General features: G+C 36.3%; 1 protein-coding gene across 6 annotated transcripts in view; it reads left to right on the forward strand.

Moving 5' to 3' along the window:
* The window catches only part of LOC123679354 (inner centromere protein), a 72,133-nt gene that overhangs the window by 43,612 nt on the left and 9,024 nt on the right, over positions 1-19,497 (forward strand). For all 6 annotated transcript variants that reach the window (XM_045616928.1, XM_045616925.1, XM_045616924.1 and 3 more), the window contains 2 exons: positions 18,977-19,146; positions 19,210-19,395. In XM_045616928.1, the coding sequence (XP_045472884.1) occupies positions 18,977-19,146; positions 19,210-19,395 (356 nt within the window). The remainder of the gene's footprint in view (positions 1-18,976; positions 19,147-19,209; positions 19,396-19,497) is intronic.

Consider the following 19,497-nt stretch of genomic DNA (forward strand, 5'->3'; position numbering starts at 1 on the left):
TTCAAGTTCGATATTTCAGAGAGAAATGCTCGTATCGAAATTTAAAAAAAAAGTATATTGAAGCTGAATGAACAAGTTACCTCATCCATATAGTGGTTAAGTTGGAAAAAAAATTTCCAAATCTGTAGGCCAAATAAAAACTGAAAAAAATTCGCAGAAATTTTAGACACTGTATTCATTAGGATTGAGCGTTACACGTTGCTTGAAAAATTTTTTCATCATTAGATCTCTAAACTATAAACTTCAAACTTCAAAAAGCTTCTTTTCAAATTGAGATACGACCATTGTTATGGAAACTACATCCATTTGAAAATCCGCTTAAAATTTGGAATTTTATTTTGATCTTTTAATTTATTCCCCTAGTGTATTATGAGTTAATATAAAACATTGATTCACAATGGGACATAAGAAGTGCGTTTCTTGTGGAGAAACTCGCGAATCGAGTGAAATATCGTATCACTGATATGTTTTCAATTCCTCGAGCTTCATTCAAATGTGATAGTTTTTGTTGGGGACAAAATTTGCTTACTGAAAATGACATATGCTCCCTCTATCTTTGTTTATCACTCTGAGGTGCCAACCATCAGAATTAAACTTTACTTTATATACATATACAACAAACATTATGTGTATAAAGTTCTGATGTATTTTATATGACCTGTTAAATCTTCTGTGGATTCAACTAACGAGAGTTCTCTCGAAATATGAGACAATTTGTATCCCTCCATTTCTCTCCTACACCCCATAAAACTGTCCAAGGCTTCGCATTAGAGAGATGGACCAAAGTTCAACGTCCCTTACGGAAAATGGCAATTTCCCCCACTGAATCGAATTTTCACTCGGTTTCTTCCCCATAAGTTATTAATGTCTGTTGTACTTCTTCTCCAACTTGTTTCTCTCGACTCAAAACCATTTGTCGTTCTTTCCGAGTTATAACAGTGAAGCATGAACGAGACAAACTTATTGTGGGTGAATCTGAAATTTCCGCATGCTGTTTGTGAACAAGTGGAAAGAGAGTTCCGGATATTTGAACCTGGTGCTTTCGCTCTCGCTTGGACATTCTCTCTCGACAGTCTATCTTTGGATATACAGTTCCGGGATGATTTTTTTTTACTGTTTCCCTCGTCTCAATTTCCAGCAATCACAATCGCGCAATTTTGAATAACAAATGGTTTCTAGATGGAAAACATGTATGACAGCACCTGTCAGCAGTTTTTTTTTTAGTTTACCCGCGGCAATACTTGACTGCTGTTGTCACCAAAAATTACAATACCTTTTATACCAAGTAATTATGGTCTCATGAAATAGTCTTTTTTTTCCTGTGAAAAGATCGCATTCGTGCAGGTGCAAACATTTTCGACTCAGATGTTTGTTGCCACTAGCACTCATGCTTCTTGTTGAAATATTACTTAGCACTGTGATTTATCGTAAGAATCAGATGCCCTTATGATATTATTACCTACGAAAAGAGTTCGGTTATTATTTGGTAAAATTTGAACACTTGAACTAATGACATGTATCAGAAATTCAACATGCAGCTCGATTATGATAGACAGTTTCTTCTCGAGAACATTTCGAACACATTCTTCTTCCCTGATCATTTTTGTGATGGTGCTCGATATATGTTTAGTTAAGAAGTCTTTTCCAAACTTCCAGAATCTTAAGAAGCGGAAATTTTAATGCATCGCTGAACGTGTTATCCATATGTTGATTATTATGAACGCAAATTTACAGAGTGATATTTTTTCTGAAACAGTGTTTTTTTTTCCTCCAGAACTTTTTTTTGTGTACCATTGGTGGTTTAGAAAAAGGTAAGAAGTAATTTTGGTCCAGTACTCCACTTTTTGGTTTCTTGTTACCTATATTGTCTTATCTGCTACCGATATCGAGAAAAAATTCAAACAATTCTCTAGTTATCCTCATGAATATCCAAATTATTATAAATATACAGTAAGCTGTGATGAAAAATTAATTAAAAGTTTTCGTACTTATTTACCTAATATTGATCGGAGATTATTAAAGATTCGATAAACTGGTATAATCATCACAAAAAGTAGGACTTCAAGAAATACCCTGTTTCTCGAAAACAAAGTATTTGCGGGTCCATGTGTTTGGACTTTTTTTCCTCAAAATTAGCCAAGGAATCTCTCAATCCATTTTTTATATCCAATTTAAGATCATTCTGTATTTAGTGTTTTCAGTATTATGGAATGAGTGCCCTAGAATGAGTTATATTTATAATTGATCAACAGATATTTAATGTCAAGCCAGGGTGAATTTAATTGGAAACATTTTTTATTACGAAAGAAGACAAATGATAATATACCGTTCTCCGCCAAATGGCCGTGGTGGCTGCTGTGCCAGGACCATATCCTTTTCATGAAATTTTCCATGGTCCATTCGCACATTTGTGACTGTCCTCGATAATTTCACGAATTTCATTTTTAAGGTCTTGAATCGATTGTGGACCATTGGTTTAGACCTTATCTTTCACGTGGTCCCAAAGAAAAAAGTCTAAAGGTTTTAAATCACAAGATATCGTTATTAATGGTGTTTACCTCTCAGGAAACTAACACGAACAGAAAATTTTTCTAGCAGAATTGTGATTGCTTCATTGTTTGTGTCAGGTAACGCCGTTTTGTTAAAAAATAAATGTATACATTAATATTTTTCAATTCTAACAATAAACAATCAAGATTGACACTCCTGGATTTTGAGTTGAGTTCAATTATTTCTACACCAAATAGAAGATAAATTCTTTGATATCAAAACAAGCTCCAGAAAAGTTATACAAACGTGTTGATGGTCATTTATTCAGGGTGAAAAAAAATTTATTTGTAGTCCAATTTCTCTTAACATCCTGTTGAAATTTGTAGAGGTCACGTTCAGTTTTTTACAAAGACCGTTCTTTTGTCACCTTTTTGTTTCAATTTCACCTTTGTATCTTGATTTTTTTCGAAGATATACGTATTCAAATTTCCCGAACGGTTCCACAGGGTGTTAAGAAATTGAACTACAAATACATGGTTGTTTTGTCACCCTGTATAAATAAGCTATCAACATTTTTGGGAAACTTTTCTGGAGTTTGTTCTTATTCCAAAGAATTTATCTTCAATTTGGAGTAGAAACAATTGAAACCGATGAAATGCCCAGAGACAACCGGGAATACCTTTATAAGGTATGCAAACCACATCCTTTTTTGTACTCGGCCCGATCTGGATTGATGTAAACGAATCCAGGTGAACTATAATTGATCGAAAATAATACTAAATATTCATAGAGGACCTTTTTGGTATTGATGGGCAAATATGAACTGTATGGGAATAGCATCTCAATACGCCAAAAGCTCTCCTAACCACGCCTCATGAAGAGTGATCTATAATCCAACCGTTTCTTGGCTCTCAACAAATCCGATTATATCATTACATACCGTAGGCTTGAGATTGTCTGATAATTTATTATTATTATTGGAGCCGAAAAGACTTCTTTCACATTGAAATTCCTTCTTTTTTATTCGAGATCTTTGCAGTATATTCACTAAAAAATGTTGTCACATCAATCACTCAAGTCTATTTCGCCTTTTTCTGGCGATACGACGTTCCACCCCTGTCGACCATATCTTCGACTTTTTGTGATGACAAAACGAAAGGGCGCAAGAGACGGAACCTGTTGATTTCATTCTTCCCTCACCTCCCATCCGCCTCTTCACTTTGGGGGTTGACGGGAGAATAATTGTGTTGAAAACGGACGGTTGTTGGCCCATTTTTTGTTCGAGCAGCTCCACAAAATGAAACTCATTTCCTCCGTAATTGAGTGCTTTCAGCGGAAGACAACGAAGTCGTCTAGGGCACGTTTCCGCTGGTGGTGCCTTTTGGAGAAATGTAATCTCGGTGAGAAATGGCCGCTGGGTTGCATTCTCCAGACTGAAGATTTATGCTTCAATAGAAAAAGAAGCCGCCAGGTCAATGTTGGGAAAAGCTTGTGTTCAGTTATTTTCATTTAGCGCAATAAGAGAAGATGGTTTGAAGTTGAAATATGCAACAGCAAAACAATAGCCCAATGGTTTCGGAGTCATATTATTATATTTGAATAAATATTATTTATCAATATCTTATTCTACTTGACCATCTTATAATAAGACGTAGTCCTGTCAATTCTGCCATCTGTCTTCCTTCAACGTTGATATCCAGCTGTCATACCAACGTTTTGGGGACCTACCTGTTTTTCGTCTTGTTTCTAGTATACTATATTAAACTCGTAAGCGCTCCTCCCACCGAAAATCGAACGATTTTGGACCGATTTTGCGGTCGAGTGTTCTCGGCTCTGGGAGAGATACGAGAAAAACTAAAAGTACGGGAAGAAAGAGAAAATGTCGAATTAACTCCCGCGGATATTCCCGTTTCCCGATTTTTCGGGATTACCTGGGAATGAACGGATAAAGTTTGGGAAATTTCCCGACGAATTTCCAGATTCACGTCGACGTGAACGACCAATAGGAAAATACTACGATGTCCTTGGGTAGCAACGGACCTAGCAACGTCCGCGGCAATTGACGTTTCTAGAATATTTCTAATTGTCGATCGAACCAGAAATAATGATCAATTCAGTTAATTATATCGATTCAATTACAGAAATTCCATATTTCACTAAAATATCGATACTAAATATGCCCCGATGGATGCTTTTCGAATTTTAGAAGCTGCAATAAGTCAATACTTGGACAGAAGACGACAAATGTCAAAATTTATTCATGCCGTGATTTCTTTCCATAATTATGATATAAATACGAAACGTCAGATGATATTCGACTAGAAACATTGAAATTTGGACGAATTCAGAGGGAAAATTCAAGAAACGATGATTCAGATTCGATTCAGATCCGTTTTTCGAGGTATATTTGATGATATTTTCAAACAGAATCATTTTGTGGCAGTCGAATACATTGGTTTGCTGAAGCTTTTATAGGAGTCATTTTGGTTATTTGAAGTGTTTTCAACGAGATATTCAAGCAAATAATGAACGGGAATGGTTGGAAACGTCCTTTTCTGATGGTATTTTTGCATTTTGTTGAGATTTTCATGGAAATTGGTGAAATCTTATAGCATTCCGTTTCATGTAAGTTGTCAAGGAGAGACTTGAATTTTTCATATAGGACTGATAAATCGGTAGGTACAGATATAAATATTCGATTTCCTTCATATCTAACGGTTTTTTAGACGAAAATCATGAAAATTATTCATATTTATAGAATCTCTGAAACCTGTGATTTTGATGATTCCCTATAAGTAGCACAAATGCACCAAATTTCGCAATGCCATTGTGGCCGGGTGGTTAAGGATGCGGTCGAATGATATGAAGCCTCTATGGGCTGCAAGTTCAAATCTCGCTGCTGGTTGAAATTTTTTTCGTATTTTTTCGCCACTTATTAATTTTTATATTATTTGGCAGTGAATACTTTGGAATAGTGAAATGGATCAAATGAAGTCAATGATGATTTTAAAATAATAGGGATTTCCACATTCCCATTTCATACAGGGGGTACAATTTTCAAGCGTCAATTATACATTTCTGGAAAATCGAGACCTTATAAATCTGAAAATTGGAATTAGAGCTTCAGGTTAGTTTTCTTTTGCATAATTTGCGAAGATATACGTGCGATGAATATTTTTTATACAGAGTGCACAATTTCCGAGTTCCAATTGGACGACTCTGAATAACTGAAACCTGTTGAAATCTGATTGTTGAGATCTTAGATCCAGGTTATTTTTTTTACATAATTCTTGGAGGTATACACTGAGTGGTTGACGATTTCATACAGGGTGTATTATTTTTGAGTGGCAATCAGACATTTATGCAAAATTGTAACCTATTGAAACATCGGATTATCAGCTTAAGGTTATTCTTTTTTTGCATAATTTGTGAGAAAATATATAATAATTGATTTAAAATTATATAGGGTGTATAAAATTGGGATACCAATTTGATATTTTTGGAAAAATAGGCAACCTAAAATATATAAATTTGGATAACAGCTTTAGGTTACTCTTCTTCCTTTTACATAATTCGCGAAAATAAGTATGAATGAAGTTAATACAGTGTGTACAATTTAGAATGTCCCAATTAGACATTCCTGAAGAATTCATTCCGCATGGAATTCGAAAATTGGTTTCATAGCATTTGCTTTTTCTGCCACCTTGAAGGTATTCGATTAACGAGTCGGGCATGTCCATTGGTGTTTTTGGTTCCTTTTTTGTGTTTCAACAATAACTTCATATACAGGATCTTTCATGTCGACTTGATCAAAATTATTCCTCAAATTACATACAGACTGTGCGTTGCTAACGCGTATTTATGGAATTACTGAAACCTTTGAGTCTCGCTGTATATTAGTCCGATATCGATAATACAGGAGGTATGCAGTATTTGAATGAATTTTATATAGGGTGTACATCTAGATCTGTGGCCAATGCAGATCTATGGACAATGTGGATCTATGGACAAAGAGGATCTATGGGCTATGTAGATCTACCTACAAGGTGTATCTACGGGCAAAGCGGATCTGTGGGCAACATTGATCTACCTACAAGGTAGATCTATGAGCAACATTGATCTACCTACCTATTGATCTATGGGCTACATTGATCTACCTACAAGGTAGATCTACGGCGCGTACTAGTTTTTAATTTAAGCCCACTTTATAATTCGATCTGGAACCATCCGATCTACGTGATCACTCCAATAGCTGTGTGTAGATCTAAACTTGTGTTGAGAATTCTTCGTCAGTCGTTGGAGTACAAGGGGCTGATACCAAATGCTCACTATTGTTAGGTCGCTGTCTTTCAGGCAGAGATACTTTCAATAGAAATATATGTAGAAACTAGCGGACCCGACAGACGTTGTCCTGTACACACGTCTTTAATTTCATACTTTTTTTAATGAGCTGAAACAATCTGGACCTCTTTGATGAAAATTATTATTGAAAAGTTATTACTTTGTTAAATAAATAACAGCATCGTAAATGAAAACTTTAACTCATTTTAATGAAAGGTGAAAAAGCTTGCACTCAAAACATTTTATAACATATATATTTATTTTTTTTTAATTTACAAAAACTTAATTTATCGTAATGCCATTGGATGTACAATATTTTTAGTTAGTCCATGAGGAGTATAAACAAACAAACTCGATGGTTTTCCAACTCTGGAACACGCAACGTAGAATTGGCCGTGAGAAAAACACGGATTTTCTATGTCTAAGCCACAAAATGTCATCGTTTGACATTCCAAAATCAACAACTCCTTATAAATAAGAAATTAATTGAAAAAACATTTTCCAGTAGACCAAACTGTAAATCTAAACCATTCTCGAATCTCCACGAACACACACAAAAAATTTCATCAAAATTGGTCCAGTCGTTTAGGAGGAGTTCAGTCACATACACACGCACACAAGAAATATATATATTAAGATTAACCTAGCTAAAAACTATCAGAAATGTGATATAGCGATACATTCTGAAGGTCAGGATGCAATCAAAGCACTGAGCTCACATATCATCTATTCTAAGATGGTATTAGAGTGCCGAGGAAAAAATCAATGAAATAGTCAAGTATAACAAGGTCTTTTTAGTCTGGGTTCCCGGCCACTCGGGAATTAGAAGGAATGAAGAGGACAACACACTTTCCAGAAGGGAGCACAAACTCCTTTCAATGGCCCAGAATTTTTCTCTAGTATAGTTAAATGTACCTTCACTAGAGTTTCAGGAGAAGGAAAAGAACGAAAGAGAAGCACTCCAGCGGAATATTTCTGGATTGGATCATTGAAAAAGCTTTTCTGAAACTTTGATACTCCGAGATCTAAGAAGTGAATGGATCTTAACAAGAATATGCTACAACTCCTCTCTGTATTCCTCACAAAGCATTGCTGCACCAGGAAGAACCTCATGAGAATTATGACGAGAACAACTCTGATGGAGCACAATAGACCATATTGTCACGGTGCAATGAAACCCTTGAATATAAATCTAGAATAAACTTAGGGATGAAGAATCCATGCTCAAAATCAACTCTTCCGAACTCAATGTTCTTCTAATTACTTACTTAAAAAATATTTCAAATGTAAAAGAGGTTATAATTATGGAATGCTATTGTCAAGAATGTTGAAGAGTTACACTGAACACAAAGTTCTAAATAATTCAGATGACAAAAAATAATGTGATAACCCTGTCTCTTATTTTTCTAGCCTCAAAAGTAACATCAATAGTTAGAATAATAATCAAAAAATGATAATTCAAAATAAAATTTGAATTTGAATGAACAATTCAACATTGTATGTTGAAAGAGAACCTGTACTCGAAGCAATAACACTTTTGTCTATACAATTTTCATTTGCGTTTAATACACTTTCGACAACTACGTTAAACTAAACTAAAGTTATTTATATCTTATATGGGTTATTTACTTGTTTTGGGTAACTATGATTTACCTGCTTACTTACAAATCTGCTGGTTACTCTAGAATCTGGATCTGATGCTGGGGTAGATAATAAAAAATCCATAGTCCAAAATATTGTTCCTTCAGCCTTTTAAGTTAATACTTCCAAGTTGAAATAAAAAAAATTTCTTGAACCACTTAAAACTCGAAGTTTTGTTTATGTTCACCTTTTCTGACAGTTCATTGTACACCTACAGTTGCATGACAACTAATACTTCACTTTTAGGCAATTACTCCAAATATCATTTCAACTGAAACTCCCCATTCACATCATGTGTCTGTGACATTGGGGTAGAATATTCCCCTCCATATTGAAGTGAATTCAAACCAGATTCATATGCAAGGGTATGAAAACAGTATATCGTGAAAACGACAAACGGAAATCAATTATTATCATTATTCATAAACTCAAACGAATGTCACGACAAGCCTACCGTTCGTTTATACGAATATTGGATATTCCATAGTATGATTCACCTTGGCCTTCAATTGCTTCTGTCAGGCTCCATAGCGTCAGTGAAATCAACTGCATGTTTTATATGAAGTACTCTAGTTGTCCGTGTCCACATTTTCTATAATTTTAACAGATCGATAGATAGTCGTCAACGAATATAGAGCATATTGACATCAATTGGATATTTGAACATATAGAAGTAGTTGCTGATTTCACAAACCAAAATTATTTTTTTTTAAATCCTTTTTTCATCTCAGTGGTATCGTTATTAAGCAAAACACAATTAAGAAATAATAATACAAGACAGAAATATTCTTCTTCTTCTTCTTCTGGTACCATGACCGTGTTACCATCGTTAATCAACATGTTGGCTATCATGTTGACAACTATTGCTTCATCGACAGCTGCTCGAAAAAGTGGTACTGTAGATTTCCCGTACCACTGCCTCAAATTCTTCAACCACGATGTTCTCCTTCTTCCTGGACCACGCCTGCCTAGGATTTTTTCTCCATAATGAGATGTAAGATCTCGTATTTATCTGGGTGCCTTATGATATGACCAAAGTATTCCAATTTGCGTCGTTTGGTCGTTTTAACTATGTACTTCTAAATCTTTTGCCATGCGATTGATAACTATGTTGTTACTTATTATGTCTACCCAGCTGATCTTTAGTAATCAAATGATTCCAGTCGGTCACAACTTCAACGTCAAGTTGTGACTTGTTAGTACTTTTTTCATTTTCACGAAGGTGGCTCGAGCTTTCTCTATTCTCGTTTCTCAGTTGGATCCCACTGATCATTGATGTTGCTACCGAGATACACTAATCTATGAACTCTCTCCAGCTGAAATTAATTCTTCATTTTTATAATCTGGTAGATAATTTCATGCCAAATTCTCGCTATATGCAGGAGGTTTTAATTGTCTGCTTTAATATGAAGAAATCTGCCGCTGAGGCTTATCGAATGCTCTCAAATGCCTATGGTGAGGCCACTATTAGTGCAAGAACGTGCCGAGAGTGGTTTCAACGCTTCAAAAACGGTGATTTTGACGTCGATGGTCAGCATGAACGTGGAAGAGAGAAGGTTTTCGAAGATGCAGAATTGGAGGCATTACTTGATCAAGACTCGTGTCAAACGAAACAAGAACTGACAGGATCATTGGAAATGACGCAACAAGCCATTTGAAATCGCCTGAAAGTCATGGGAATCATTCAGAAACAAGGAAATTGGGTGCCGTACGAGTTGAAGCTGAGAGATGTAGAACGGCGTTGGTTTGCTTGTGAACAGCTACTAACACAGACAGAAGGGCTTTCTGCATCGCATTGTGACGAAAAATGGGTTCATTACGATAATCAGAAAATCATGGGGATATCCTGTCCATACTTTCACGTCGACGGCCAAACCAACTATTCACGGTTCCAAGGTCATGCTCAGTATTTGGTGGGACCAACTCGGCGTAGTATATTATGAGTTATTGAAACCGACTGAAATAATCACAAGCGATCGTTATCGAACGCAATTAATGCGTTTGAGCCGAGCATTGAGAGACCTACGGCCGCAATATAACAAGAGGCATGATGAAGTGATTTTACAGCATGACAATGCTCGACCCCATGTTGCGAAAGACAAACTTGGAAACGTTCTCCAGATGTTGCTCTCTCAGACAATCACGTGTTTCGATCAATGGCACACGGCCTGACTGACCAGCACTTCCGGTCTCATGAAGAAATGAAAAATTGGATCGATTCGTGGATCGCTTCAAAAGATGACCAGTTTTTTCAAAGCGGGATTAGTACACTGCCCGGAAGATAGGAGAAAGTAGTGGCCAACGATGGGCAATACTTTGAATCATGAATGTGTAACCAGTTTTTCACAATAAAGCCTCGAATTCCGGAAAAATACGGCGGAAGCAAAATTGTACGCCTATGTAAAGGGTGTTTTTTTAGAGCTATAGAACTTTAAATTGCAATAAAACAACGATGGATTATTCGATTGACATGAATTTTATTTATCCGCAAGATAATCTTGTGGCATTGAATTTTAAATATGATTTCTGGCATATGACCGCCACGGCTGGCTCGGATGTAGTCCAATCTGGCCGTCCAATTTTCGATGACTTTTTCCAACATTTGTGGCCGTATATCGGCAATAACACGGCAAATGTTGTCTTCCAAATGATCAAGGGTTTGTGGCTTATCCACATTTAGCAGGGGATTAGTTATCTTCAATAAACTACCTGAAAAGATCAAATATTGTAATAATTATAGAGAATTCAAAAAATGTTTAATGAGTTATATTTATGAAGAATTTAATTAAGTTAGTGGATTACATTTGTATTGTTTTCAATAGCCGAGTGCTACATAAAGTTTATTATTATTATTATTATAGACCAATGACTTTACATAGCCCCACAGAAAGTATTCTAGCGGTGTTAAATCATAAGATCTTGGAGGCCAATTCGCGGGTCCAAAACGTGAAATTAGGCGGCCACCAAACGTGTCTTTCAATAAATCGATTGTGGCACGAGCTGTGTGACATGTTGCGCCTTCTTGTCCTGGACATCATGGTTGTTCAATTCAGGAATGAAAAAGTTAGTAAGAATGGTCATCATCGTTTTTGAAGAAGTACGGACCAATGATTCCACCAGCCTATAAAGCACACCAAATAGTCAGTTTTTCTGGATGTAACGGTGTTTCGACATACACTTGAGGATAAGCTCCACTCCAAATGCGGCAGTTTTGTTTGTTGACGTAGCCATTCAACCAGAAGTGCGCTTCATCGCTAATGGACGTAATGCGCGATACGTATTCTGCACAGAACCATTATTTTCGAAATAAAATTGCACTATTTGCAAGCGTTGTTCAGGCGTGAGTCTATTCATGATGAATTGTCAAACCAAACTGAGAATAAATAACTTGACAGCTGTCAAATCGGTCGCCATCTTGAACAGTAATGCCAACTTAAAGTTATATACCTCGAAAAAAACACCCGTTATATTCATTCAAAAGAGAACATACATCACGATCAATAGATAACCCCCTCCACCGCAACCTTATTTTCACCAAAACGTTTCCAGGTCCTCGTCTAAATACGTCAAATTGTTTTTCCGAACCGCGTCATCTATTCGAATATTCACGTTCGTAAAAAAAAAAACATAAGCTTCGCCCCTCGGCAATTGGAGAATGCTCATTTCACGTGCGGTCTGTATCGATTCAACCCCCCCAGGTTGTCGATCGACAGCATCACCGTCTCCCTTGACGGACTTGGGCGCCTTCAAGTCTGTGCGCAATTACATCGGGACAGACGATGGGACGCCGCATTGCCCTCCTGAAGCCGTCTATGACGTAATCGACTGCGGTTCTGCCTGTTTTCTCGATCCGTCCTGGATCTTTCCGGAAAAGCTCGGTAGTTTTTGATCGGTTCCAGTCTCGACCAGATGGCGATGTTTTCTACTTTTTTTTTTCATGGAAAGCTGGCCTTTTTCATATTTTGGAGGGTTTGATTTAGGATAAAGTTGCTTATTTAGCAGATGTTTTTTTAAGAGCTTCAGAACCTTAATAGTTATTTACTATACTAGTGCATACTTAGCTTGAGATATTTAAGGACACGAATATAGTAATGATGCATTATCACACATGTATAGTATAGTGTGTTTTTTTTCGAGGTATATAACTTTGAGTTGGCATTACTGTTCAAGATGGCGACCGATTTGACAGCTGTCAAGTGATTTATTCTCATTTTTTTGGCAATTCATCATGAATAGACTGACGCCTGAACAATGCTTGCAAATAGTGCAATTTTATTTCGGAAATAATGGTTCTGTGCGGAATACGTATCGCGCACTACGTCCATTAGCGATGAAGCACACTTCTGGTTGAATGGCAACAAACAAAACTGCATTTGGAGTGAAGCTATATGACGGTGTATGCCGAAACACCGTTACATCCAGAAAAACTGACTGTTTGGTGCGCTTTATGGGCTGGTGGAATCAATGGTCCGTACTTCTTCAAAAACGATGATGGCCAGAACGTTACAGTCAATGTTGATCGGTATAGAACCATGATTACTAACTTTTTCATTCCTGAATTGAACAACCATGATGTCCAGGAGCTGTGGTTCCAACAAGACGGTGCAACATGTCACACTGCTCGTGCCACAATCGATTTATTGAAACACACGTTTGGTGACCGCCTAATTTCACGTTTTGGACCTGTGAATTGGCCTCCAAGATCTTGTGATTTAACACCGCTAGACTACTTTCTGTGGGGCTATGTAAAGTCATAGGTCTATGCGGATAAGCCACAAACCCTTGACCATTTGGAAGACAACATTCGCCTTGTTATTGCCGATATACGGCCACAAATGTTGGAAAAAGTCATCGAAAATTGGACGTCCAGATTGGACTAAGTCCGAGCCAGCCGTGGCGGTCATATGCCAGAAATCATATTTAAAATGTAATGCCACATGATTATCTTGCGGATAAATAAAATACATGTCAATCGAATAATCTATCGTTGTTTTATTGCAATTTAAAGTTCTATACCTCTAAAAAAAAAAACACTTTACAACGTTCTATCTACGGCTGTTCATAATGAATAAAAATTAACCCAACGTTGTACAGATGTTGAAATCATTTCCCTTGAGATCATCGAAATACGTGTATTACATTGACAACTACTTTACGTCTATCAAGTTGGTTTGTGAACAATGCTTTTCAAGAAAATTTGTTTGATGTGTTTGATCGAAACAAGAGATTCAAAACGACTCAAGTTAAGCCCACTTGTGAATGCAGATTCTCATCCTCATCCTGCCGAAGGAAAGACTTGTAGCAGATAATAAGTCCTTTATTTTTTCAACAGGTAAACACTCAATTACAGAAAATAATTACACTTGCAATAAGAAAAACCAAGCTACAGCTCCAACAACAAAAAAAGATTACAGAAATGAATTGACAATATCGAGTCACAATAATCTAAATTAGCTTCAGTACGAGACGCAGTAACAATCAATACTGGGAATTAATATAATATTTCAAGCGCAAGGAAATAACCGTATACCAAAAATATAAAAATACAATCATATACATTCAACAACATTCAACCTAACCCTATTACATATTTATCGCCAATGAATCAAAGTGAATGTCACACTCTCTCGCAACTGAGTTGATAGCAAAAATGTAAAACTATGCTACTAGCTTCGTGATGCAAAATGGCGAATGCGCATGGTTTATGTTCATCTCGGTCAATTCTTGAATTGTTTTATTTCGCTATTATTTTAGATTGCAGATTTAAAATGGATTTCATTACACTCTGACCTTATGGTCAGTAATCGCCATAGTCTACAGCCCGCCCTCAAGTTCCTTAGTTTTAATGAAATCCAGTATTAGCGATGGCTTCAAGGAGGTTTCTTCATTTCTGCAAGTTTCTTGCACAAAACATTTTTTGCGTTGTCTAGCAATGGCAATAAATTCAGTCCTTTCTGCTCTCCACAGGATCTAAACTAGATTTTCTAGAAACTTTTCCGGAAGTGTAATCTAAAACTGTGTAAATAATGGACAAAAGGACATATATCCCATTTTATATAAATCGAAATACTTTTGTAGAAATGCTTATTTCTGCAATTCGGGAATTATTGTACAGCGTTTAAAAATTTAATTGAAATAAGAAATGCATGTTGAGAGGCTTGATTTTTTCTCTTTCAATCCTTATCCTATACAACTATAGAACAAGTATGTAATATTCATCCAAATGAAGAACTTTTTCGAAATAATTGTTACACTTATGTCAATGAATATTCCCATTCTGCGAGAGAATATGTATTTTGTTCGCAGAATAAAAGCCTTACTTATTATTGTTATTATAACATTTTTAAAATTCTGTTCATGAACCGACTCAGTACACAGGCTATTATCTTTGATGTATTTTTTCGGCTGGAAACGGTTGCCTCCTAGTGAATAAGTTTTGGAAATAGAAAATAAATAATATCAATTATTTGTTGAGTATGTATTGACCTTGAATTTTTTCTAGTGGTGTGGAATCTATTTTTTTCCCTTCAAAAATAGGGGAAAAAAATCACAGATCGTGAAACTTTTCGATAGTCGTGAAGCACCATCTCGAGCGGTAATGGTGAAACAGGTGGCAATATTTGTGCTCTTGGGATAAGTTAGTGATGTGAATAATCCAAACTGTACTGGTCGCTCAAGAACAATTGAGAATATTACTGCTGTAGCCCGTAGTTTTGATAAAAACTGAATTGAGCAACAAAAAGTCTGCAATACCTCAAACGCACTTTTCATATAGTCAATTGTATAGGGACATTTTTGACAGAATGTATTTTCAATCTTTAGTTTTATGGTCCAGAAGTTATGTAATTTAAAATATTCAATTCTTAATTTCGAAATATTCTTGGACATTTCAGTTCGAATATTCCTTAAGATGAAGGATTTAATATATGTACCTACCTTTGTTCAAATTCTCAGTGTTCCTGACATTATTTCAAGCTAGTATTTAGCGTTATTGTTGAAGTGTCATACTCAACATTCTTCCTGACGTTCAAGATTAGTGAGGAATATAAGAAAATGCAGGCCGTCATGCTTTATGTATTATAACCCTTAATATATATGGATCTATATACAATGATAGTTCTAAAGGGATAATAACTCATTTTGACAGATATACACTTGCATAACAGTCGACGTTGCGCTCCAGATAAGCGTCTTGGATCTTAGATCTAAAAGGGACCTCCTTTCATTGCCAACTTGAGGAAAACAGTAATTAAATTGGAAAGGATCTCACTAAACTTCCTGTGATTTTCTTTTCTTCTTCGAATCGGTCGAAACTGTCCAGACAGTCGTATATCTTCATCTAGACTTTATGAACCACAAGAAGTAGGAGGAAGCCGTAATTTTCCCCCATGTGTGTTGTATTTCTTTCCCCCTCGTCTGTTTGACCTTCCTTGTCATATTCAGCCTTCTTGATCCCATCACGAATTGATAACTTGCCGGGAGGATTTTTTGAGGATGTCCTGTGTCCACATGCTTGTTCGACAAGGGTTTGAGGTCGTATTACATTTGGTCAGCTCAACGCAGAAATAGGGGAGTCAAATACATAGTGCTTCAAAGAAAATGTGGCCCCGTTGCTGGGATAGGCATAACATTGCATAATAAGTAGGGATTTGTTTGGTTATAAATTTCCGTAGGTGTATTTAGTCAAATTCTTCTTAATTTTCTTCTGGCGATTCTTTGTTCAATTAACTTAAGCACTGGAATAATGTTATTGTTTTTCGTTCTCAATGATTAAGTAATTGTTTATTATCATAGTTATTCTATACCAGCATCAGTTATTATTATTATTTCTTCTTTTTCAAATCAAAATATTCAAAAAAGCGTACAGTGGGTTGGTATCTTATGGTATCTTCTTATTCTTAAATTGAGTTACTTATGTTTTGATTAGTTTAAAATTTGAACTAGAAAATTCATCCTGAAAAATATTTAAAACTTCTCAGTATGAACCTCTATCGGTCCATCAATACCTACAGAATGCCAGATAATTTCCTCTTTCAGCAATAACAGCCTTTTGCACTGACTTGCTTACTAATACCAGGCTTTAGGGATTTTCGTGGTTAGTATTCCTGTCGGAACTGTGATCACGGTGAATTGAATTATATCTGTATCTCAGAGTAATAAACATAGAATCTCATTTTCAGTAAGCAAATTTTATCCCCAACATTAACTATCAAAATTGACATGAAGGGCGCGGAAATGAAAACATATCAGTGATATGTCACTCATCTCGCGGGTTTCTCCACAAAGAGCGCACTTCTTATGTCCAATAGTGAATCAACGTTTTGTATCAACTCAAAATATATCGGAATAAATAAATCCGAAATTCAGAAAACAAACTTCAAGCGCGCCAAACGACGTGAAACAACCGATGACACTAGGAGAACAAAAGTTGCCAAACCTTGAATTTCAGCAGGTAGATACAGAGATTAATAAATATTCTGCTTATTATAAATTCGACAATTAGGAAAATCATCGGATTCCACACATGGGGACATTTAAAAATTGAGTGTACTTCCTCTATCTATGTTTATTACTCTATGGTTGTGTCAGCTTCCAAAACTTATCATCGAAAATTTTATTACAACGTTGCCAGTAGTTTCAATATAATAGTAGAATATTTGTGTAAAAAAGGTCCTTTCATATCTTGGCTATAGATCAGTGGCGGAACTAAAAGAATAATCAATTCCTGGTACTCTTTTTACTCGAGGCAGGGTCACGAAGTGAAAAGCTGCATAGAAAAATAAAACAAATTCAAACTGTCGGAAATTTAATAGAGCCACATCGTATTTCATCGAATGAACCCATTCTACGTCGAGGAAATAAGTAAGCCGAAACACAATCGAGTCTCCCACTCGATATTTTCGCCTTTCCCATTTCCGAGATAAGATCTCCCGACTCATCTTTCACTGTCATTCCGGTTTCTCCGGATCGATATCCCGTAAAGGGCAAGGCCCGGACTCAAGGAGACAGAGCCTACCCGGATTCGAATCCCCCCCTCCCTCTCGTGAGACTGGTCTACTCTCACTGCCGGCGAGACGGTGACGTCACGGGAAAACGATATTTGTCCGATAGGAAGGAGGACCGGAAAGTTGGATCAATGCGGGATAAAAACGAGGACGAGAAAGGTCGTTTTAGATTGTGTGATTGAATCGGTAAAGATTTGAAGACTTGTTGCAGGTTGATAATTGCACGACAAAAAAAATCAAGAAAAAAGTGGGGAGATTTTCGCGCTGGTTCATACGAATACTGACCTAGTTTTACGCGTTGAAGACTTGAAGCCGGAAATTATTTATATGTGAAAAAAACACTGCAAATTTCACACATGGTTTATTATTTCCTCAACACAAAGTATCTCGACACGTGGTTCGCTTATGGTAGATATATGCACCGTTCCTAAGAACTAAGACTAAAACTAAGGATTTAACACTAACAATTCAATGAGGCATTTATGCATTTTACCTGAGAATTAAAAACTAACAACGACTAGAAAGTTGGCCAACTTTAACTAAGAACTTAGCTCTTAGTTAGAAATGAAGAAGTTTACATGCGCCGCATAGCATTTCAATATTTACAAGTGACAGTTTCGATCGTTTCATGTTCCGGTATGCGTGATTATCGATAATAAGTTTGAGGTGTATCTGAAAAAAATTGAATTTTATTTTTTCACAATCAATATCAATGTCAAACATCAAAGTATAGAGCAAATCGTCTTAGGGTTTGAGTATTGGAAAAGTGGGTGCATAACCCATCTGAACTCCGCCCTGAAATCGAATTTGAATTATTATTATTTTTTCTTTATGCTCATTCTACTCAACAAATTCAATGAAACCCATTAGAAAGTTAGTTCTTGCATGCTCGTTCTACTTCACTAAGAACTAACAAGAGAGTGCACAAACACCACAGAATTCTTAGGTAGAGTTCTTAGTTCTTAGTAATTTTCTCCAAGGGAATGGTGCATAAACCAATCATTAATATTTTGCCCTAAAAATTCATTTATCGCGTTTTCTGGAGGTACGTTTTCCACAGACAGTTTCCGTCGACGGCCACGTTTCGACGACTTCATCTAACCAATCGCAATTCTAGCAAACGCGTAGCTCCTCCCAGTTACGGGATTACCAGAATTGCTATTGGTTGAATGGAGTCGTCGAAACGTTGCGGTCGACGGAATGTTCGTGTTTCACAGAGATGGAATAGTTATGTCAAAATGTCCTGAAATCTGCCAGTTTTTGCGTACTAGAGTTCAATTTTTTATTTAATTTATGGCATAAATGCATGTAACCATTTTTAAGATTTCTTTCATTTTCAATGAAAGCAAACCAGGTATAAAGTTGTTTTAAAATTATGTTCTATTTGTTATCACATGTTTCAGATTATATTATGTTATGATAATGTTTTTACTATTGAGTTCATGTAGCAATATATATTATCATTGCAAGCAGAAAATAAGACTTGTTTTTTATTACAGCAACCGAAGTTAGGTGTCAAGAGAAGACCAGAGGGGGGTTGAAATATGAGGTGATCCTAGGCGAACCAGAAGTCAAGGCAACTCCACCAAAGAAAGAAACATCCTCAAAATCTAATCTTTCCTATGAAGTAATCGAAGAGAAACTCAAAGCTGCCGAAGAACGTAGACAGGTATGCATTTTGTGCGCATCAATGTAGGTTTTTGTTATTCGAGCAAGATTTTTTCGTTAACAGCAAATAGAATCCAACAAAATCGCCTCGCTGGCAGCGAAAATGCAGAAAATCGAGGAGGCCTCCCGTAAAAAGGACGAACAAACCACCCAATTTATATCCCAAACCAAAGAGGCTCTGGACCAGAAGATGGAAACCCACACGGAGAAACGCGAGGCTTATATCACCGATTTGAAAACCAAACTGAAGGTAAAATATTCTTTGTTTTTCGTTATTTCAGTAACGGCTACGAATTATCGATGAACAGGGTTTGTTAAAATTGACCTACCATTAGGCTCCATTCGAGTTACA

The sequence above is a fragment of the Harmonia axyridis genome, chromosome 4 (assembly GCF_914767665.1).
Source record: "Harmonia axyridis chromosome 4, icHarAxyr1.1, whole genome shotgun sequence".
NCBI lineage: Eukaryota > Metazoa > Arthropoda > Insecta > Coleoptera > Coccinellidae > Harmonia > Harmonia axyridis.